Source organism: Phymastichus coffea, unplaced genomic scaffold (genome assembly GCF_024137745.1).
Source record: "Phymastichus coffea isolate CEN01 unplaced genomic scaffold, Cenicafe_Pcof_1.1 PCOF00165, whole genome shotgun sequence".
In the NCBI taxonomy this organism is placed as follows: Eukaryota; Metazoa; Arthropoda; class Insecta; order Hymenoptera; family Eulophidae; genus Phymastichus; species Phymastichus coffea.
In genome coordinates, this window is record NW_026706976.1 from 262224 (window position 1) to 285442 (window position 23219).

The 23219-nt window shown below is 41.3% G+C and overlaps 1 protein-coding gene across 3 annotated transcripts; it reads left to right on the plus strand.

Annotated features, from left to right (window-relative positions):
• Positions 1-160: 160 nt before the first annotated feature.
• Positions 161-8138, plus strand: LOC131673036 (uncharacterized). Of its 3 annotated transcripts, none has more exons than XM_058950680.1 (4): positions 161-199; positions 1262-1423; positions 4143-4325; positions 6842-8138. In XM_058950680.1, the coding sequence occupies exons 2-4, from the start codon at positions 1346-1348 to the stop codon at positions 6977-6979; spliced, it is 399 nt and encodes a 132-aa protein (XP_058806663.1). In that variant the 5' UTR covers positions 161-199; positions 1262-1345; the 3' UTR covers positions 6980-8138. The 3 variants fall into 3 exon arrangements, with proteins under 3 accessions (XP_058806663.1, XP_058806662.1, XP_058806661.1); XM_058950679.1 differs by lacking the exon at positions 161-199 and adding an exon at positions 919-1216 and having other exon boundaries at positions 1287-1423; XM_058950678.1 differs by lacking the exon at positions 161-199 and adding an exon at positions 919-1216 and having other exon boundaries at positions 1302-1423.
• Positions 8139-23219: the final 15081 nt, after the last annotated feature.

Sequence of the window (23219 nt, forward strand, 5' to 3'; positions counted from 1 at the left end):
TCATTTATGTCGCGCATCGCTGCTGCCAGTGTGTTTCATTTTATTTGTACCGCGCGGTGTGTGATTTATTCTTAATGCTTGGCATTTGAATATTAATAAGCACCAATATATTAAATGTACGGCCGTGGCCGATAAAAAATATTAATTTTTGCATATACTGCGAGGAAATATGTCTTTTTTTTATCTACTACGAATTAAGGTATTTAATGACAAAAATAACAATTGCATACAGGATATTTTATGATTTTTCAAACATATACAGTCAATTAATGAAACAAATGTCGACACATTTGTACAAATCTTTAAAATAAGAAATATTCTATAAAATGTTATCTCGAAATTTTATAGCCACTCGTAACCTTAAAAAAGTATCCGCTGCATCATCAATATCCATTTTGCTTGAGCAAAGAGAGAAAAATCGATAAATTCCTTTTATTGAAAAATCCATCGATCCTTCAAGTTCCACTGGTGTAACGCGCAACTATAAACGATATATCGTATTATATACTTGATGGTAGCTGGCGTAGTGCAGCCGGGAGAAGCGTTTAAAAAAAATAAGCAGCCGTCATTCATTATCCGTAATTCGGCGTCTTCTTTTAGCCGTGAAAACAAACCGAAAAGACAGAAACAGCCAATCCGTCGTGTCGAGTAACACGACGCGGTTCACCAGTAGAAATACCCCGTGTACAACACTTTCGGGAAACAAGCGATCAAGAAATAAGAACAGCTAACGAAAAAAGAATCTGATGATGCAGATTTGTTGCGTGGGATTCCGTTCGTTTATTATCGCGAGCCTAACCCCTCCCCGAAACTGCGCTTTCATACATCCCGGCAAAATACGTACTCCGTAGTTTTTGTGCCTCTCGATTGCCTGCGCGGGCTTTTCGTCTCTCTCAGTTTCCATTGCGACCTCGAGCTTGCACCACTTCCGAACGGCTGGATACTCTCGATATTTTTTCAAAGTTTTTTCATTACGCGCCCGAGACAACTTTCGAGACTAAGTTCGAAAGGTCGGCTCCTCTATCCGTGTTTGTCTTTTTTCTTTTCTCTCTGACAATCATTCGCAACTTGAATAACGAAAAGAAGTGCAACAAGTTCGTGCCTAAGCATTTGAGAAACCCAACAAAAACTTGGCGGACAAGGAACTCGTAACTTTGAAAAATTGGCGCTCGAGAGTCACGTGCACGCGAAATCTAGGGCGCGAAGATAATTGCAAGTATGTTTTTGGCGAATTTCTCCACACGCGCCTTTCTGATATTAGTTAACTGATGTGGCCGGACGATAAGCGTTACTCATTGAAGGAAGGAGCTGATGAAATGAAAATCGACAGCTGTCGGCAGCCAATATGCAGTTGCAGTCTGTGACGTCGTCGAGGGACGTATTGCGAGCAGACGACGAAACTGCTAACCATTTGTCCACCAAGGTAGGTTACTAGCCACTACTGGCTTTCTTCTGCGTGTATGTGTGTGTTTATATATATGTATGTATGTATGTATGTATGTATGTAGTATGTATGTATACGGTCGAATCTCTCCATTCTTCCCTTGCATGCAGCGTAACATTTTATACATCTTTGAAACTTTTATCGCGAGTTATACGACCAGAGGCAAAGTTAGCTGGATTACTTTGAACTTTGTTAAAAGAGTTATTTCTTTTTTTTTTTATCCGGCCGCTATCGCTCAACGATGATTACTTGAATTTTGAAAGCGTAGTTACTTTTTTTTTCGACTTCGCGGAGAGTGATGATCTCCGTCCTTTAAACTCAATGAAAACGAGAGTTTTTTCAAACTTTGGAAAAGTAAATAATTTTTTTTATCTTTAGTACTCTCGTAAGAAAAAAATATCAGTAAAGTTTTGATGAACTTTTGATGTTTCACTATAAATCATAGATTTCTTTATAAAGAGCACATACCGGCGTGGTATGTATAGAAGCATTATCTTCTCGAAACTTTGAAAACTTTGATTCTTGCGTTAAACAGACTTATATGCATTGGCTATCGTCAATTTAATTTTTGTCGCTGAATGTACTCAAATCAATAGGAAACCGTGCAGTAAAGCTTGATGAGATTAATCAATGCTACGCCATACCAAGTAATGAGTTAGCAAAGATAAACAGTTAAAAGGTGGTATGATTTTTAAATAACAAATGCGACGACGCTTATTTCGAATGGTATGTCGTATCCCGAGCATTATACGACATGGCTCATACCTAATATTAATGAGAATATATTCAGCATAGACTAGCAAGTTGTGCTGTGTCAACAATCCGTAAAAGAGGGTGGTTTCAGAAAACCCGCTTGTAGTATTAATAGAGCTCTAACAAAATGAGCAGCATCCGTTAGCAGACGCTGATGGTATAAAGCTTTGATCAAAGTGTAATTACAATTTTTCATCGACGTACTGTAAAAAATCACTCTTCATTGCCGAATCAAAACTCATCTATGGTCGAATTTATTTTTATGATTTTTATTGCAAAATATATCAGCTAATGAAAAGAAACAATTAAATCGTTCTGAATCGCAAATCGAGTCGTACTATCCGCGTGACATGTCGCCTCAACTAATTGCACGCTTATAGTTAGACATCCATCTCGTGAAATTTCAAGTAATGAGTTAGCAAAGATAAACAGTTAAAAGATAGTGTGATTTTTAAGTAACAAATGCGACGGTGCTTATCAAATGGTATATCGTATCCCAAGAATTACACGACATGGTTCATAGCTAATATAATGTCATGTCTACTCGTTTTAGCACAGGTAAGCACCGAACTTCTCTTGTACAAGCCTCTAGCGTTATTAATTGTCACTGAGGCATTCGACAAATGTCCAATTGCCAATAAATTCCACGCTACGCGTGTAGAGAAAAGACAAATTAATAGTGCAACGAAACCACAGATGCAAACACAAATAAATAACCTCAGATTTATCCCATTTGCAAAAAAAGGAACTTCTATCGTTCGCCTAAACTTCCGCGGCTATCGATTAAGTTGATTATAAAATTACGAAAGAAGCTCTATTTGAATATGATAATATCAGCGACGAAATGTATGCCGACTAAATAGAATGCATCTGCTAGTAGGAGGAGGGTATATGTAGGGAATATACGAAGCTTCATCTGCATACGTGAATAGGCAAAAAGCGCCTCGCGCGGCCCATTTTATAGGAGTGCGTGCGAATGGCAGTCTCTTAAAACTTCTTTGAGTGCGAACTTGGACAAATGAAATAGCCAAATGCAAATCGCTCGCTTTGCATTCGGCAGTGACATTTTTCGAAAGACTGAATTGATCCTCCTTGTTGTTTACTCCTGAAAAAGTCAGTCGTCACGTTTATTGAAATAATGTGGCTTTCCGCAACGATCAGATTTACCGACAACTCCGGAAATCCAGTTGTTCCTCGTCGATAAATTTATGCTCGGAAAAGTTTTCATTTTCATGCAAAACAGCAATGGAATTAGCGAGTGGCTTCACCGCGGCAAATAAATCGTTCAATTCCACTAGCACATACGTTCACGTGCGATAAATCGAGGAAATGACGGTCGAAAGCTTCGCCCACAAAGGATACGAACGTGTGCACAAACGAATTGTCGTTCCGTTCAGCGCTTTTGTGCACGCGCAGTTCGCGTCAATGCGAAGTCCGTCATCGATATAGGCCCGACTCCCCCTTTAGAGTGTAACGCGCGTGGGTGGAGCCGCGCTCGCATCGCAGCGGGCGTCGGTTGTGCAACATTCGCGCGCGGACGTAACTGCGTAATATCCGCGCGCATACGTAGCATCCTGGACGGCAACGCACGCGCCATTGTTGTTCTACGAAGCTGCCAGCGTCGAGCTCGGCGACACGCTCGCTCCCAGTCTTACGAAAATGCACACGTGCATGCGCGCATCTGCTCGCTGACGTCCTTGTCCCGTAACGCGGTCCAAATATCTCGACGGCGCGCGCGATTTTATTCGGGACAACGTGATAAACGAGAGACCCATTGGCAAAGGGACTTGGCAGTATTTCATCCTTGCGCGCGATGCGTGACCGATATATAGATATTGTTCGCTGCGCATCGTTTCAAGAAGAAAAAGGATAAAAAGAGACATAAACCAATGACAAAGTAAAGATAACGGAGGCTCACGATCATTTTATTTTTTGATTTGAACAGGAGGAACGGAGAAGCACGGGTCGTTACATAGCAGGCGGAGCAGCCATAGCCATAATACTGCTTGCGCTTCATCATGTATTCGTGCGAGGAGCCTCGTCTATTGCCGGCATCTGCATTCCAGCCATCATTATGGCCATCTATATCATTTGGGTTCTCTACACAGCGCGACGGGATCAAAGAAGGGTCGCTGTCTACGCTTTCTCTCAATTTAATCGCAATTCTATCCGCACGACGCAAACTGCGGATTCGCAGCTATATTGAAATTTCAATCTACATTGTAACGCGAATGACTGTTCGATGATGGTTAGCTATGCACGCCCAATATACGCTATATGAGATAGTTCGCTGATTAGTCAAAGTGCTCGCTGTTGTAATTGTGTAATTATTCTTGATAGTCCCACTTGTTAGCGCTTCATTTCGTACACCGCATTGCATTATTCCGTTACGGAGTGCATTTCGGCTCCTATAATCTGAAAACTAATATTAAGTTTCGCTAGCCGGACCCGAGTAAAAGAGTTCGATTCCTATCTTTTTATTTTATGTATTTCAAGAAAGTTGAATTTCCCATGGGAAATTTCATAGATAAACGATCTGCGAAAAAATCAAAAAGAAGATCCATTTCCCATTATCTCCCTGCGCTGTGTATACGTGCAGTCGTACAATTACAATTCGTATATTATGAATCTACCTCCGTAAGTCATGAAAACCGTTAACGTTAACAGTTCATTTTACCTCGTGTAAATACAGTTAACAAAGCCCACGGTTTTTTTCAAATAAACGTGTTCGGATCCAGGCGAAACGTAAATAAAGGAAGTGCTTGTCGATATTATTTCGTTTTAATTTGAATTTTTAACCAGGCGTCGTTATTTACACTATTACTTGTAAGTTACATAAAATGCTAGGATAAATTAATTAAACTAACGCGATTTAAAAAGGACCACTTAAGGCCAAACAATAATTCCATAATAAACTGTCAACGTTGTGTTATTAATGGAACGTGGAACGCAACCAAATTTTTTTTCGACACTATTCTAGAGGTCCGGCCGCGTCACTTTCCCGGGCCCCTTTTCAATAACGCATCCTCGGGGGAATCGTCATCGCTCTCAAGATCGGCGGAGAAGACGTCGCATTTGGCACTTTTAGCGCGCAAATCATACCATCTGATTCTATGTACACCTCTCGGAAGAACCATTTGGCGTCTGAGCGTTTAACGCACCGACCTCGCCGGCAAAATTATACACTACCGGCTCGTTTGACGTTCACTCACACGTCAACGACCCTATGCCCATACCATACAACATTTACGATCTTAAGTTAATCGCGTACAATTCTCACCTATGCGCGGCTCGAAGTCTTCTGTTTTCAATGTTTCGAATGAACGGGGCGGAAAACAGTCGATGCGTGCACGCACTCTGACCGGCCCGTACCGATTCAATTCCCAATTCCTTTTAAGTGGCATCAAGCGACTCCGTCACATGTAAATGACGAAGATAACAGGCTCTTTCCCACTTTACTTCTATCCGGTCTTCGGCGCGACGCGAGACTTGTCTGTCAAGGGCGACGAAATATTCCATCGGCCAAAGTATCGCTTGCTCGCGGGCTACCTGTCCGGACCAAACGATTCAATTTCACCCCGGGTGACAGAGTTAATCATACGCGGCCAAGTGGGAAATCATTTCCGATACATATCGCATACGGAAAGCAAAGCTTCCCCGGGCGCGCGAGTATTTGGTTTGCCGCGCGTTTGAAGAACTCGCACACTCGCGCGAGCACATCCCTCTCTACCATCGACGCGCGCGGCTGCCGTCGGTAAATGTTTATATATTTACAAGGAAAAAAGAAAGAAAACCTGTCGGCAACATCGGTCTTTACCTCCCTGCTTGCGCTGAAACAACATGGTTTTCTCGCACGTTTATTTGAGCGAAATAATCGAAAACGGTTCGACGAGGAGCGTACGACAATTAATTGAACGTGCCCGATAAAAAGTTCGCTGGAAAATACGAATTTTCGTGTAATTCTTTTTTACCGTGTATTGACGTAAATGAAAAATGCGTTAAATGTCACAACAGCATCTGGCTTGATTATAGATGTCATTTTCATCTCAACTAAAAAGTAATCTAATTGAAATGTAGTCTAATTTGATTTGTAAAAAAAATTGCAATTCGTATCGCTTTGATAATGTGATTGGGTGAATGAAACGGATTATCCCGTAACTTTTCAACTCCAGCAAAATGTAAAATGTAATTTAAATTTATACTTTCGAAAAATTACAGTTCATATCACTTTGATAATTTGATTGAGCGAATGAGCAGCAGCTGTTGCACGCGGCGGGTTTCGTCGGTGCAGGGAGGCCTTGCTAGCCGTGTCTACGCTTCTCTCAAACCCAATAACGAATGTGATTGCAACGAAAGAAAATCTAATTACGTTTGAAGATGAACTATTGAGCAGATGATTGCCCTACAAAGTATCAAATCGAATTTTCACGGTGTGCGTCTCGCAATCAACCGAAAGGTTTATAGAACGTACCGGCAGAGATGCAACTGACAAATCGACGTATGTTTTCGCGCGAAATATCGAAATCAAATATCTGACCCTTGAGTGAGGGGCGTGAAACAAACATGATTTTACAAACGATAAAGGTTGCGTGGATCCAAGCTAAGCTACGCACATATGCACTACATGAACTTGTTTGATTTCAGGCCTTGAGGCTTGCGTCCGCTATGCATCTGGTGAAAGCAAACGACAGCTCGGACATCTGTAACATTGACGACGCTACCGTGGGTGTTATCGACCAGTCGAAAAATAATCCAACTGATCCGAGCAATAGCATCGTTTGACTGTACATCGACGAATTAATAGATTCATACTTTTTCTTTACTATTTAACACGATATTCACAAATAAATCGTGAAAAACGCTATCCAGCTTATGTCTGTTTTCATGCTAAACAATCGATAACTCGTGAAAATTCAATTTCTACAGTTCAAACAAAAAAAAGAAACTCAAGTATCCAAAGTCGTTGAAAAAATAAAAACTCGGAAAAGTTATGCCAACTGAAATGACACTTTAACTATTCAGTGAAAAGAAGAAAAAAAGAAGTCCAGGGTAGTATTAGCACGCGTAGTAGTACTACGTCTGTCTCCACGAAGCTTATCCAGTGGGATATTCGCCTCGGAAGACTAAAAACAACGCAGTGTATAAAACGAATAAGAATAATCTCCGGTGACAGAGACCCTGTCGCGTTAAAAAAAAAAGAGAAAAAAACGCGTTGCGTTGCCGTTGACTGAGAGAAAGACAGAGTTCGTCGACTACTGCTGCTGCTACCGCTACACGATCGATCGAGCAAAGTTCGCCGCTGCATCCGGGGGCCGCAAGCAGCGCGTCGAGTTCCACTTCGCCTCTCTCTCTCTCTCTCTCTCTCTCTCTCTCTCTCTCTCTCTCTCTCTCGCTACCGCCGCCGCCGCCGCGTAATCAGGTTGTTCATCGATGACGAGCTGCCTGTAAGTCTCTTCTCCCCCTATAACATTGCATTACACGACTGTACTCCTGTGCCACTACACAAGGATCCACTTTCATGGGCTACCCTCTCTTAACGAGATTGCACCGCACGACGATCGATTAAGGGACGACTCAGAGTTGATAGTACAGCTTCTTAATGGCGAGCTATTTGCTTGTCGGCGATTGACTGCCTGTTGTTGTTTCGGCAAACTGCGCGACACTGATGGGACTGCTAGAGCCAAAGTGTTTTTAATGTCATCATAGCGACATCTCGTTAATTATTTCATCCGTATTAACAAAGTATCCTTTGGTAATTGCCAATTTGGTTCGACTACAAACGAGCTATTAAAAATACATTCTCGCCTCGCCGGTATAGCCTCATAAATATTTATCAACGTTCATTTTGCTGTTGTTTTCCTTTTCTCTTTCCTTTTACTACACGCGTGTACATTAAATGCTGAAAAAGTGAATTGCGATAGAAGTTGATTGAACGGGAGCACTCGAGCGCGATGAAAAGAGCTTACTCTCACTTTATCGTACGCAATAGAAATTTCGTAATATGGCCGGACATAAACTCATTTTTATTTGTTTTATGACGTGAAACGGCTACTAACGATATTGCACCTGCAGGTGAGAGCGCAAATTTTATAGATTGAAGTATCTCTAATTTTTAGTTATAAAATGAAATTCCTATCCGGGCGTACACTTTTGGATATATAGTTCAATCAATGTTATTACGTGTATTAACAGTTTCGCGGACGCGTCAAGCATAAGTAAGTTTAAAGGTATAATTAGGTATCATAGCGCACCATTTCTAGAAAATATATACACATGCGCATATGTGTATTTTGTATGTATGTATATTGTTGATAACTCACATTCTAAATGTCAAAATTTGACGGGTAAGGGGCTTATACGATTTGTTTTTAATGAATGATGAGAAAAACAAGATTTATATGATTCTAATGATAGTATCTCCTAAAATCTTAATTAATGTGATTTTTTAAACTTTTCAATTTTAGTATTTTTTTAACTTTTTTTTATGTTACTTATAACGTTATACAATGGAAAATTAGAGTGTTATTCTTTTCTTTAATGCAAAAGAAGACTCGTCTCTCTAACTACTTTTAATAAATATTCATATTAGAAAATGTATTTAAAAAATCATATTTTAAAAAGTATTAAAAACTTATAATAACTGCTTCAACATTAGACGTTCTAGAATTAATTTCATTAAATTATTTGCCCGAGTTATTTCAAATTCAGGCAAATGATTTTTTTCGGTTTACAAGATAACATGTCAACGGGAACAGCCACTATTTAACTTTTAAGTTCAGACCAAATTTTCATTGTAGAAGAATTTCTTTAAAAACTTATGATAACAGCTTGAAAATAACTCCTTGCACGATCAATTTGATACGACTACAATGTAACTACTCGATGGTTGCTTACTCCAAGAAAAAAATTTATCGGCTTGTTGCGCTGCTATACCATTAATTTTACTACAAAATCAAGACGGGCATATTGAAAAAGACATGATTCGACTAAAATATATCTAAGTCTTTGCTGTGTATATATACGTATGTATATATGACGAATATTGTTTTCTCGTGTGGTTTACGTTAAGTTTCGCCCGCTTCTCACTTTTTCCACTGGGGGCTACCGATGAGTTTTGGGGGGTCCGTTTTCTCTCTACCTCTCTCACTCGCCTTGCGCTCTCTTGTTTCCATTTACGGTTCGACCTTACGACCTCTCCGTTCCGTAAAGCGTTGACCTGCTAGGCCCGGGGGACAGGGGCCTCTCTGCAAGGTTGGCAGCCTTTCGTCGCTATATAAAAACGAGTTTTAACACTTTACTGCTTCGATAGCGCACTTTTGTGTTACACTTATTTGAGATCACTTACATTTTGTTCGCTCACTTAAAACTAATTTATGATTGAACCTAAGGGCGGAGTGAAAACAGGCAACGTCGCCGCTAAGAGTTTTCCTCGCGCTTTCTTTTATTTTTACGACTCGCGCGTAAGCGGACGGTCATTCCACGGCTCAAAAGCTTGCGTCCGGTTCATTTTTTGAAGATCGTTAAGGCGCACACAGGCAGCACCGGGTTTTCTCTGAAGGCCTCGAGTTTATTACGGGCTGATCGGTTTGGCGCCCGATTGCCTATTGTTCCCGCACGTGACTACCCGTGTTACTTGCTCCACATGCTGGTTCGGCCAACCGTCCTTCGCCGGGATTCGAGAATGAAAATGTACGTCTCTCGTGCGATTTTTTACAAATGAAATTTTTTGTAAATGAAAGCCGACTGCCTTCCAGGAGATGTTATGATACGACAACTATAGGAGATAGCATTTACGACAATGCTGGTCAACACGTTTGCCGTGCACATAGTAGAGCGTTGTCACAGGACGGAAAATATTGTGCAGGAGCACGCGAATGTCCCGGCAGTTCGCTCACCAAGAAGACGAAAAAGGAGACAGGTGGGAAAAAATCACGGTAAGAGTTAGAGATCTCTCATACGCGTGTGTGTGTGTAAGAGAGCGTCGAGCGAGAGAAATTTAAGAGACAGAAAAAGGAAAATGGGTAGTGGAAGAAAAAGGGCTCGGTAAAATTGCCCTCGTTTTCCATCGAAGTGGACTCAACGTGAGTGAACAAAAAGAATACGGATTTGCGATCGCCGCTACGACAAATCCGCACGCACGGTGATTGCGCATCCTATAAATTGTAATCCACCTGCCTACGCGCGTCCTGCCCGTCAATAATAGTGCATGTCGCTGAGTCGCGATTGGATCTCGTTGAAAGTGAAAGACAAAGAGGACAACTAGCAGCTTATATATATATTGAACGCCCTTCAATCGTCGATTGTTCGAAGCGCTGATTGAAGTGAATAATTAGGTTTACCGCGCGCTTAAAATTCTGTTCGACAGTTTATGAAAACAATATCGATAGCTTAGACATACGTGCCACGGTGAAATAATACTGTTGCCAATTTATCGAATAACAACTGCAATTGTTAATTGTATTCTTTGCAAGGAATACTTGTCACGACAACTTGTTTTCGAGATATATTAATTGAATGAAATTACATTTAGATAAATGATCACTACAAAGTAAAACTTGTACAACATTTTTGTCCGAAAATTGAACCCGTTCAAATCCAATATCCGACTCTTATACGAAGTTTTAAATAAAAAATGTTATTCGAGGATGTAATCGTAACAGAGCATCATTTATACTAACCTTGCAGTGTGTAAAATGTAGTCGCATAAAAGTTGTTCAAATCCATCGTTGTTTGTGTGAAATATTCAAGGTTTGAAAAAAGAAACAGACGGTATACGAATACCAGGCCGGATTTCTTTTTCAAAGGTAAGTATGCAAAGGCGACAAGGGACTTGACTGCGCCGCCACTGCTGCTGTTGCTGCTGCGCACATATATGCCTCTTTACGCAGCATATTTTCTTCACCTCTCTTAGCTACTCTTTATTTTATCTGCAAGCGAATCTATTTGACGAGCTGTGTACTCGCATAAAACTTTGCAGTATTTATACGACTGGTATTTTTCTTTAAATTTTACCTAACTTTTCATCTACCAGTGACGTATGAGCATAACCAACAATTGGGATTAGCATAATAAACCGTACAATGAATACCGAAATATACCTCGTGGAATACCGACACACAAGGTATACGGTATTCCACTTGCCAAACGTTGATGGACATTTGGAAATTACGTGTCACACGAGAATCAGCCATGGAAATTCGAAAAACACTTTATAAGACAATCGCAACTCTCTCGGTGAAAAATAACAGGCCATAAAACATTCAGCAGCTCGTGTAGCAGCACTCGAAATCTTCTTAAACTTGGGCAATTTTTTTTCTACAAATCTTGGGCCGAAAGATCCATCAATTCGAGCATCCGACGTAAACTAGTTGCAATCTCGAAAGCGCATCGGGCCGGAGCTTTACCGAAATATTATTTAACAGCGCGAGGCAGAAATTGATTTACGCATCTGCTGCTGGTGCGCGCGCGAGCTCGCGTGTAGGCGTGTGTTCGCGCGGGCCAAAGGAGGCCTTGATAAATTGGCCAATCGGCCGCAAAAACTTTCGGACGTTCAGCGTCGCGATCGTATAAGCCGCGCAATGTTTATCGGCTCGATCGGCTGCAAAGAGTGATTAAAACGTTGCCGATAACGGGCAGCGAATTTGCCTCATAAAGTTGCGCTGCACGTGCGCCTACTTGCCCGAAGGCCACGTAAGCAAGAGCGATTTTCCGTTCGCACGCCGTTTCTCAACTTTGGCGCAATGCAGCGCTCGCCTCCCGCCCCCTCCTGCTCCGGATCCTAGTCACCCGACGAACCTCGGTTTATTCGGATCCCCCGCACAACCTCATAAAGTCTTTCATGAGAGGTGTAAGGCGAACTCAATCGTACAATCGCACCGAGTACGTCAATTTTAAAAACCAACGTTTCGTTCTATTTCTATACAATGTTTACTGACTCTGCGTTATACAAACGCCACCTGATTTTATAGGGAAGAAGTTGTTTAAAATAAATTACTGTTCTCAATGTATGGTAATCGATACGTTGTAATCCCGTTTTCAATATCCTACAGACTGATATGTAATAGTTTGGCACACTGATTGTCAACGTTTATAACGTATTCACTAGTGAATTTCATTTGCCCATTGACGACGTCGCAACAAATCACCTGAACGTGACAATGATTTTTCAGCGAAGCTATAAAGGTGCTCATCTTGCACTTATTATAATGGAAAACTCACAGGCAAGTTTCCTTAATGTAATTTCGCACTCTTGCCTAGCTCTGACATGTCAGACTGGTCGTAAATCATCTACGCAGGTAAATAGAGCACGCGCTGCACGTGTCGCTGCAAATGCCGAAAGCTATAAGAAAAAAACGAAAGCGCCAAACAAAAAAGATCCACTCGCACTTATCGATTTTTGTCCTTCTACTTTTTTTTTCTCGCAATCTAAATCTCAAGATCCTCTATTCGCAACATGAGTGAAAAAACGAGGGAAAAGAAACGATGTCGTAGGTAGAAGTTTATGCGAGAAGGTGATAAAAATATACAGGGAGTAGTTCGGATAATGAAATAAAAGTGTATGCATTGGTCATGAATTTCTGATTATATATCCTTGACCTACAATCGGGTCACTTTGCCTATTTTAAAATTTTTTTTTATGCTCTAGGTCATTACCTTTTATCAAAACAATTTCTATGTCGATGGCTCCACCGTGATCATTTGAATTTACTTGACGACGTTATGCTGACGTGTTAAAAATTTCGTTTTTCTCGTGGAATCTATTTTCTCAAATACTGTTACGTCTTTCTATGTACTTGCCAAACACCCTTATAGTATGTCAAGCTAAATTATTCAAATTTTTTACTTCCTGGTAACAGTGTCACGCGGACGAAGGGAAAGTGACCAATTTTATTTTCTTTCCAAGATACAATCTAAATTGGTGGCAATTTTCGTGAGTGTAAAGAAATTATGCTGGAACTGATCCTAATACTGCGGGTGTGCTTCGCAACTTGTTCTCGCGAGTTTTCCCCCCGAGGAAAGACTAAGAGTATAGCATGTTGGATACCGTGTACCAACTACTACGCTGATGGCTACCACTGCACAAATATCTATTCCGTTGTCTTGCCTGCCAGCCGTTCTTCAATATTCGCAATGCAATCGCTCTTTCGCGGTAGAATTGAGCATTCAACAATTGCTGAAATTTATATTTGATTTGCAGTTTCTTGAAATTAAGCTTATAAAAGTCACACTTCGAGAACTATATTTTGAAGTTTCTGTCCGTGCTGTATAGTGCAGTTCTAAAATTTCTCATTTGGCTAGGTGCCGTAAAACGTAGCGCAGTAAAGTTGACGACGGGTCACTCTTAGCGCGGCGTCTCGCGGAATTCGCCCCGGCAATTCAGCCGCGCAGCTTCTTATGACGCCGCAGGAAATCGTGTGATACCTAGGCCATCGTCTGCAGATACCGTTGCGCAACCCTTAATCATTTACTTTCAACGTCCGTAAAACCTATCCTGATGTTGCAATGATTCGCGTGCTCTTCACCAATCGCCACCGCGCTACTTTATCGATCTCTAAATTTCTATTCGCTTTTTTTTTCCTCTTGCTGCAATGGTGGTGTTACAAATATTTGCTTTTCAGAGTTCGTGGCTCAATTTCAGACGTGCTGGTTATTCATCGTTTGTATTTCCAACGTTTACTCGGAGCGACAGATAACTTATATACTATAATTTTGATATTTTCCACTTCTCACATTGAGCCCTCTAATTTTACTTTTTTACAAAAGCTCTTGAGATTACATCACTTTTTTATTTAGAAACAAAACAGCTGATCGTTTCAACGTGCAAAATTAAAGTTTGCGCTTCACTGAGAAAAAAGAACGCAGAAAAAGCCTAAACGTACGAATGTCAATGAGGACCATTTTTCGCAAGAAAGCTCACATTCGAAACGAAAAAAGAACGAGAAGGAAAAATACTCACGCACGTAAAAAAGGTAATGAACAAGTTTGATTATAACAAACCGGAAATTTACTACGTGTTATTTCCTCCGTTATTTCACGGACTTTAACTTCACAACGTATCAAGTTCTTCCGGGATCATGAGTATCAAGTGTATATGTATACTAACCCCCTGCTCGCTTCGCTCACCGCCCCTCTCATCCATATATACATATATATATACACTTGGGAGGGGTTCCTACCTGCTCGCTTCACTCTCCAATCCCCCTATGGAAATTTGAACACGTAATATATATATATTAGTATAATTCTCTTGATGGTGTATATAAATAATATTCTCGAATATTTTAATTTTGGTTTACTTTGGAAATTCAATGCCCATCAATTCAAATATTGACGAGCTTCCCTATATCTACCGTCTAGGGAAACGCCTACCACCGGTTTGTAATAATCTTAACAATGTGGACTAAATCAGCTGTCCTAACAAAGCAACATGACGACGATGAAGTAGTCATACTTACCATACTTCATAGTAGTTACCATAATTCATAGGGAGTTTGAAAAATTTGAAAGCAGTCGGAATAATCCATAGTATCTATCTAACAGGCAAACGGAAAAAATCTGCACGACAATATGCATCGTTGTGGTGACGGCCAAATGCTCACCAATAGTATCCTTAAGAGCAGAGTTATTAATCCAATAAATAAGTCTGATAACATTGCATTGCTTAGTACTTTTCCTATGACGTATAGTGAATTGGAAAATTTGGAGAAGAGATGAAACAACCACATGCGAACAAATTTAAAAAAATCAAAATAAAACATCAAAATTATCCGAAACAATCATAAATAAAATTTTTACAATGAACAAAACAAAAAGTACAAAAAATGTGTACAGACATTATATATTTATCAAAAATGGGTAAACAGGGAAGCAAAGGAAAAAGAAGAAAGAAACGGTAAATAAGGGACAAAACAGGGTCAAAGAAGGATTGAAAAGGAGCAAAAATCAACGTAATCGAAATATCAGAAAAAATGGAAGAAAACTAACGTGAAAAGAGGCATCTCGAGGGACAAAAAGTAATAAATGCGGGCAAAAAGGCGCATGGCTGAGAAGCCCAAAATCCCTTATCCCTCTCTCTTTATACATATACATATACATATACATGTACATATATATATATATATATATATATATATATCCGTTGTAGGAGTTGCTCTCGAACGAAAAAAAGTTTCTATACACACAATTGCAAAATTTTTCAATCAAGCCTAAATCATTATTGTTTTTGACAATTCAAACGTTAGCTGCACATTCCGAAGGAAAAAAAGTATCGTGCATTTTTATACGAACGTGGTTTGTCCTGGACATAAAAGTTTTTATACTGTGATTCTTCACTGAAACGTTTTACGTACACGTGAAAATTCACAAAGCAACGTTGAGGGAAACATTGACATAAAGTATTTCCTTCTCAAAAATAATTCTCCAAGCAGGTGATAGCTCTTGAGCATTTACTCAAACGTGCGTGCAAATAAAAGAGAGAGGAAGCGAAAGCCATTCGTTGAACAAAGTTTATTGATGGCCGTCAAGATCTGGGTTCGCGCGTTCGTCGAGTGGGAAAACGAGAAGTGGAATTCACGTTGCTCGTGTTTGAGTAGCATCAAAAGTTTGCACGCGCACCTCACCCCACCCCCTTCCGATCCAGACGAGGGCGACGAATGACAACAGCATCGTCGACGAGTGAATTTCCTCAATTGCACAAGTCGCTATCCTGCTGCTACTGTGACTGCGAGAGAGAATGCGCCAAGTGTCGTCTATTTATCTCGACTACTGGGCGACGACAAGGAAGTGAGACGAAGCGTTTGTTTGCGACTAAAAGCTCAGCGACTGAGAGTGTAGCACTCTCGCCTCGTTGCATACGTGCAAGACCAAGAGGCATTTTTTCCTTCTTGAAATTTCATTTCAACTCGGATGGCTCTTGTCTTTTGCTTTAATTAACGTTGCGACGATGTGTTTTCGTCTCGCCTGAGACGTCTCATTATCAACAAGTAATGAGACTGCATTATTTTCTCCTCTTGATAAACCTTCAAGATCGAGTTCAGATGTTCAAAGTTCAAGAGAAGTGAGCAAAAACAATTCATCTTTCAAAGCAATCACAGTCAATGCAGCATCGTCAGCAAAGGACAAAGTAATAGGAGACTCTGAATTAACAGAACAAGGCCATAGCAGCGGCCAATGAACGGCATAAGGCGCCCACGCTTACAAGAATAGGAAAGAGATTTGAAAGTTGGCCGAAACAAGATAAAGAGAGGCCAGTGCTGTGATCGTAAGTATCATCGGCTGAAAAGAGAGCGAAAGAAAATTTATTGACCTACGACGCGACGCGACGTGGGGAGGCAGGCCATCGACTAGACGCCGCCAGCGCTTCGGGAGTCACGTGTTGTGCAACCCGATGCTTACCTCGGGCCACGACACCGTGGTCTCCTAACTTATCACTGCTGACGCCTGTCTTTTGCCCCGGAATGGCCACTTTTATTGTTCTTCCGATGCACTGAATCTCTCGTTTGTCGTTCAGCAGCTAGGATTTGCCGTCGACTCGGTGGCAAGGCGAACTCTTTGCTCTAACACTGAGCGAACAGGTGAAAGTTAACTAGCCGCTATTTACTATAGGCATGGAACGTGTACTTTATCTTCGGCAACTGGCGTGGTTATCTATGTAGATTGCGAAATTACCTCGGTAAATCTTGTACCTCCGCGAAACTCCCTCTAAATCTACCACTCTATGCCCCGCGAAACACGCTGTAAAACATTTAGCCAATCGTAATCACTGCTGGCATTTCAATTCAATTTCGCTCCCGATAGCGATAAAGGCTGTGAATTAAAACGACGGCAATACGAATATTTTTGCGCGTTGCGACAAAAGCTCCACAAATTTGCATCGAACAATCGCGTAAGGCACGATGCTGTAAACGTTTACACGAATAATTATCAGCGCCATTTACCTTTGAGACCTTCGAAGTCGCAAATTATACATTTATGTATTTGAACTCTCGTATATGCTTAAAATTAACGTCCGAATATAAGCCTAGAGAAAGTACTTGGTTATTTGAAAAATAGGAGATATTACAGCTTATAAATGGAGATGAGGATTTGCATCGTTTGCCCGTGGCTGATCGATATTCCACTCGTATATACGAAAATTTAACGATGGCAATGGAGATTGAATTCGAAGGCGCTCAGTATTCAATATAAGGGGGAGCACATATTGAAGCTATAATACGTCAAGCGCTCGTAACGGAAAACGTATTAATGTGTTCGCAGCTATAACACGCGAAAGGACACGAGCAGTAACCGCGAGGCGAATGAGATTTCGTTGCACTGGTCATTCATGTCAATTTGCATATCTGACGAAACATAAACTAGGATTGCCTTGCGAGAGCGGCTTTTGTTGCTGGCTGCACAAAGCCATTTTTCCTTAGGACTTCTGACACGGCCTGCTACGCTCGCGCCGACGGACGAATAAAAAGCATTTACGAGGCGGGTATACGATGTTTCGCGAGAGCTTCGCACCAATACAATGTTCGCTTCGCCGATGTTTAACATTATCGCAAAAAGTTTTTTTTTTACGGCGTTTCATAACAATCTTACGACTATCGTGATTTGAACATCACTGCAGCTGCGTAGAAGCCCTGCAGCAGCAATTTTACACGTCAGTCAAAGTCCAGCCTACTACGAGGAGTACGCGCGGGCATGTTGTGGCGCTGATTGGTAAATTACAAGTGTGGCACGCGTTATCGTGATCGTAGCATCGAGTTCACTGCAGCGAATGTGCGAGTGAAGCCTCCTCGTTCCAAATGACTGCATGTACTACAACGTCTCAAAGGGATCAATTTCCCAGCAGAGAGCAAGACATTCTCATCGAATAAGAATGAAACACAATTAATTAATGTTAAATTCATTTCAATCATAAAGTGTGCGTCTTCCTTGCGATTAAGCAACTGACAAATGAGACCGCGGATAAGCAGTAAAACAGAGCTGTAGATCGAATTGCTGTTGACATGGCAAATATGGCATCGACCTATAAAATTTGTGTCCGTTCATTCCGCATCCCATCATTGAAAGAGCTATTAATAAATGCAACATAAAAAGGATCAAGTTACTAATGTTTCAAGGAGCAGACGTTAGAGAAGACTGCGGTCATATTATGAGACTCCGACGCCTGATAAATATTCATCGAAACTGCATAACTGGACTTCCACCGTACTTACTAATTACGTATAACAATAATAAGCTTTGACATACTTGACATTCACTTATTGCCTTCACTGTTCTACTCACGATTTACAAGGCGACGAAGTCAGATCGTTGACTAAACAAAAATTATAGTATTGCGTAAACAATAATAATTTTAAAAATCATTTTTGTTTGACTTTATTAACAATGTGTCAACAATAAGATTAATCAAAAACATAAGCTTCGGCCATTCGATCTATCACTCGATTTGTATATATGCAAATTCTTTTCATGAAATTAGTCGAAATACATTGTTGTCTTGTAACGAAAATAACAGAATTTACTTATACTGAAAATGAAAACTTGCAATGAAAAAAACAATAATTTGTCAAGACATGCAGATCTTTCACATTATTACAAAATGTAAGCCGAGATGAAATACTTTCAATGGCAAAAAATTGTTATCGAAAAAGGTCGAAGCATTCAAATTTTATGCTATTTTAAAAATTCAGTGAAAACTTTCCAGAGAAATGTCTATGGTAAAATACCTTCATACGAAAAACTGCCATCTTAAACAATAAAGTTTATTGTAACATAACTTTTGCACCGTTCAATTTTAAAAAACAAAATTATTTTCTAACGAAAAAATATAATCTCAGTTTTGATTTGATGATAGTGCGAAAACTTTACATGATAGAAATTTTTTTCAATATACGAATTTGTTTAACTACAAATTTTAAGGATCAAATTCGACAACTAAACTGATTAAAAAAGTTAATCTAATAAGAACATTTTATACGAAAAAAGCATATTGATATTTGATTTTGGATGCTCACCAATTGTGACTTATTACACTAGCTTATTATTTATAAATCTTAATTTCTCGTATATAGAAAAAAATGTATGTTTCAATTATTTTAAATGTCAAGAAACTTGTAATCATATAGTTTCTTACATATTTAAGCGTTAATTAAAGCGTTACATTACAGATTAAAGCGTTAATAAAAAATGTATAATGATTTAATATGTAAAAATTACATTCGAAATTGAAATTCTAAAAATGCAAATTTACTATTGTCTTCTAATTACCACGCGTGATTTAAAATTTGTAATGAAGAAAGATTGAAAAGAAAAGTAAGATAGCATTTATCATGAATGAAGCTGAATCGAGGACGAAAAATAGAAAATCACTGGAAAATTGACGATTGGGTATAGCCAGGCATAGAGGGCAGTTCGTAATGCAATATATAGCGTTGAATCTCTGACAAGAGGACGGATGGCAAGTCGTCTTACAGTTTAGACACTTGGTTATACATTGTAGTCGTAATTGGAAGTCCTCTGTCTGTCTCTCTCTCTCTCTCTCTCTCTCTCTCTCTCTCTCATGCTCGGGCCGTCCACAAGTTTCGAGCGGCTAATAGGTGACAATCGCTTTTGCACGCGAGCGCGACCCTCTTCTGAGTTAATTGGAAGCTGGAAACAAGAGGACATACGGGGGCATACACATACACATAGCCACGCAGATGCCGTGGCGGAGAGGTGAGGTGGGAAAAGAGGACAGTAGGATGTTGCAGCTTATGGCTCGCAAACGCAGAAACCGCAAATCCTCCGGATTGCCAAGCGTGTGCATGCCAACCCAATTAATGCCGCCGCTGCTGCTGCTGCGCAGCTCGCGCCACACTAAGGTGCGTCCTATCCGCTAATTCCGATATGCGCGGCTTGTCTTCCCAAGAGCGTTGAGTGACCCCACATTGTTCTGCCTCTCTCTCTCTCTCTCTCTCTCTCTTCCTCTGCGCCATGCAAAACTAGTCACTCCGTTATCGTCGATTGCACACCGAAACCTCGGTCGATCATGCTAAACACGCTCGTCGAAACTACATTCGCTCAAGTTACATGCTCCGTTGCTACGCCGTCAAAACTTTGCAAGCGAGAGCATGTACTCGCAGACTAAGAATAACGCACGCTTCTTTTCTATTCTTAGCCCTCCAGCGTACCATTCGAGACGACCTATTTGCGCATTTTCTACGCTATTCAATGTACAAAGCTCCTCCCCCCTCCCTCAAGTAGTGGCAAAATGGCAAACAAGGAAGTCATGACGTTTTGACAGCTTTCGCGTAAGGTTTCACGGTCGTTTCGCGCCAGAGAACGTGAAACTCGGTCAAGAACTTATGAAGCCAAGAGAGAGAGAGAGAGAGAGAGAGAGAGAGAAATAGTCGAAAGTTTATGCGAGTGAAAGACGCACTGAATCGAGAAATTATGACGTGTTTTTCGTCCGTGCACTTTAGCGACTTGATGTATGTTTCGGTTATAACGAAAACAACCCTTTTCGTTTCGTATCTCATCTTTCAAAGACAACGAAGAATTTACAGTCGAATATTTATCTTGCCAAATCAATTTATGTTCAATTTAACCTAAACATTGCTTTTGGAAAAAAAACATACGAAATGGCAATTCCTATCAAAATAGCAAAACCTGACTCGCGGCCATATAACTCTTTTATATAACTCATAATTTACACTCACCGTGATTATGATTGAAAGTAGATCGAATACTCGAGATTCTACCTAGAAGTTTGAAAAAGAAAACAGAGGTCCAAGGAAAGTAAAAAAATTCAGACCAGTCGTGTACGCAGTAGGGCAAATTGCCCCTTTGCGGCTAATGCGATGCCGCCGATACGACTGACATATCAGTGTTTATCAGTGTAGATTGCCCCGAGGCGTGCTACAGCGCGGTCGTCCGTTTGTTCAGAGTTGTAACTTTTATGCTTCTCTTTTTCTTTTTTGTTATTATTCGACTGCACTTCTGTAGCGAACTCAACTTTTATCGGCGTACAAAGTTTGGCAATTGTATTCCAGGAAAGCGGGTTGAATGGCAAGAAAGTTGAGAATACTCTGAAAATGAATATTTTTAAAAATTAGGCGATCTCCTCGACGGTTTACTAGTCGGAGCATGGTAGTTCAGAGCGTTTTGAGTAGTATAAGTCATGCTTCGACGAGACATCGATCAACCATTTCCGGAACTTGCAGATGCAAAATAACTGGAAGAACAATAAAAGCTGCTGAGACGAGTCAATTTTCAAGTTTGACCTCTCCCGCAACGACATGCTATTGAATACAGCGGGGTCATATGACAGTCATTAAATTGGAGGTACAGCTAGCTTCTAGCCGATAACCATGGGTTCGCTGATCTCTTGTCGTCGAGTATTTATCTCGACGCCGTGCGTCGTAAATCTCAACGCTTATGCAGCGCGTGGCTAAGCTATACCATTCCCGCGAGGCGTCGCTTACAATTCTGCTCGTATACGTCGTCATGTTGCCGTTTACTTACGGACCATGCATAATGTTGCGTGGGGCCGCGGGCGCAAAACCGATATGCACGTAACCTACGTGTCGACGCTCCATCGATCTACCTCACTGTGCACGACTGCACGTTTTACAGCTTAAAGCAACTAGAACTTTTGCATTGTTCAAGCAGCATTACAATGTGCTACTTTTATGTGGTTTTACGTGTTAGCGCTCATGCAGAGCAGATGCGTGCTAATGTGCTCTAATTAAACTGCTTAGTCAAGTCGTCAAATACTAATAAGTCATCTACTAAAATATTTGTAAGCTATCTATAAACTTGAGCGATTAATTTTAAATAAAAAGTGCAATAATTTATGAATAGAGATAAATAAGTACGCGCAGCCAACATGGCCGACGCTCAAAAGTCTGAACCGGCCTTGCTAGAGAAGACGAGCGAAAAAGTAACAACTAAGTGGAAATCAGCAAGAAACGAAAGAAATAAGAATAATCCTGCGACGGGGGAGAGGGAGGGGAAAAATAAAAGACGGTATTTCTCCTGATCTCGCGCTGTCGCCAGCGGCGCGCAGTCAGCCGAGACGACGTGTGCAGCTTTATTTTATTGAGTTGGGCGCCAGCTACCGTGCTCTCGCGTTAGGAGAACGTGGTAGCGCTGCAACGTCGGCTGGTTCTCGGCTCGGTGGTCCTGCTGGTCGCTGTGAGGTCGGGTGGTTTCCCCGTCGCCTCCCTCCTTGTCGCCGTCGGTGTTCTTGCGCGCGTGGCCGACTATCACCTGTGGAGGATGAAGCAGGGGCGCGAAGTCCTAGGCGACGATTCGGTCAAGTCTAAAGCGGAAAGACGTATCGAGCGAAAGGGGAAAGGGGGGCAACGGGTGGTTTCCAAGGCCACCCACGGCTGCGGCTCGTTCGGCTAGCTAGATGTTTCGGGGCATGGCGGCTCTCAATCCCAGAAGCGGGTACATCGAGGGGGGCGTCGCAGGGGCGCTCCGGTTGGCGGCTAGTGGTTCGGGGGATGATGACTCCTTCCCTGGACTGGTGGCGTAGTGGCTGCGACGGTGGCTATCGGTTGAGCGGTGATCAGGGCAGTCGGGAATTCGCGCACGCGTTTACCGATCTCAAACCGGTCGCGAAAGCTACGGGGGATGGGGCGATCAAGTGGGTGTAGTCAATAATAAGTCGGATATAAAGAAAATTCGGATTTATTATGCAAAAGAAACCCAGGTCTACCCCAGTGGTCTACCCCTAGCGATGGTCAGCCTGGTCTAGATTACTGGGGGAACGCGGGTGGCGTACTACGGCGCGAAGTCAGCTTAGACGGACAATAACTCGGTTGAATGTTTCGGGCTTCGGCTATGATTCGAATACGTAACGTCGGTTTATCTATTCGCGGCGAAAATTCCAGCTCGTTCAAAACAATTGCGCTCAGGAATTCGGTCGGTCGCGCGAAGGTTGACTACCATTCGCGGTGTTGACGTTACGTATAGCGATGCTTGCGAACAAAATAAAGGCGACGATGTACCTGAGTTTTGCCGGTCGGATGAAGGTCTAACGCGACTC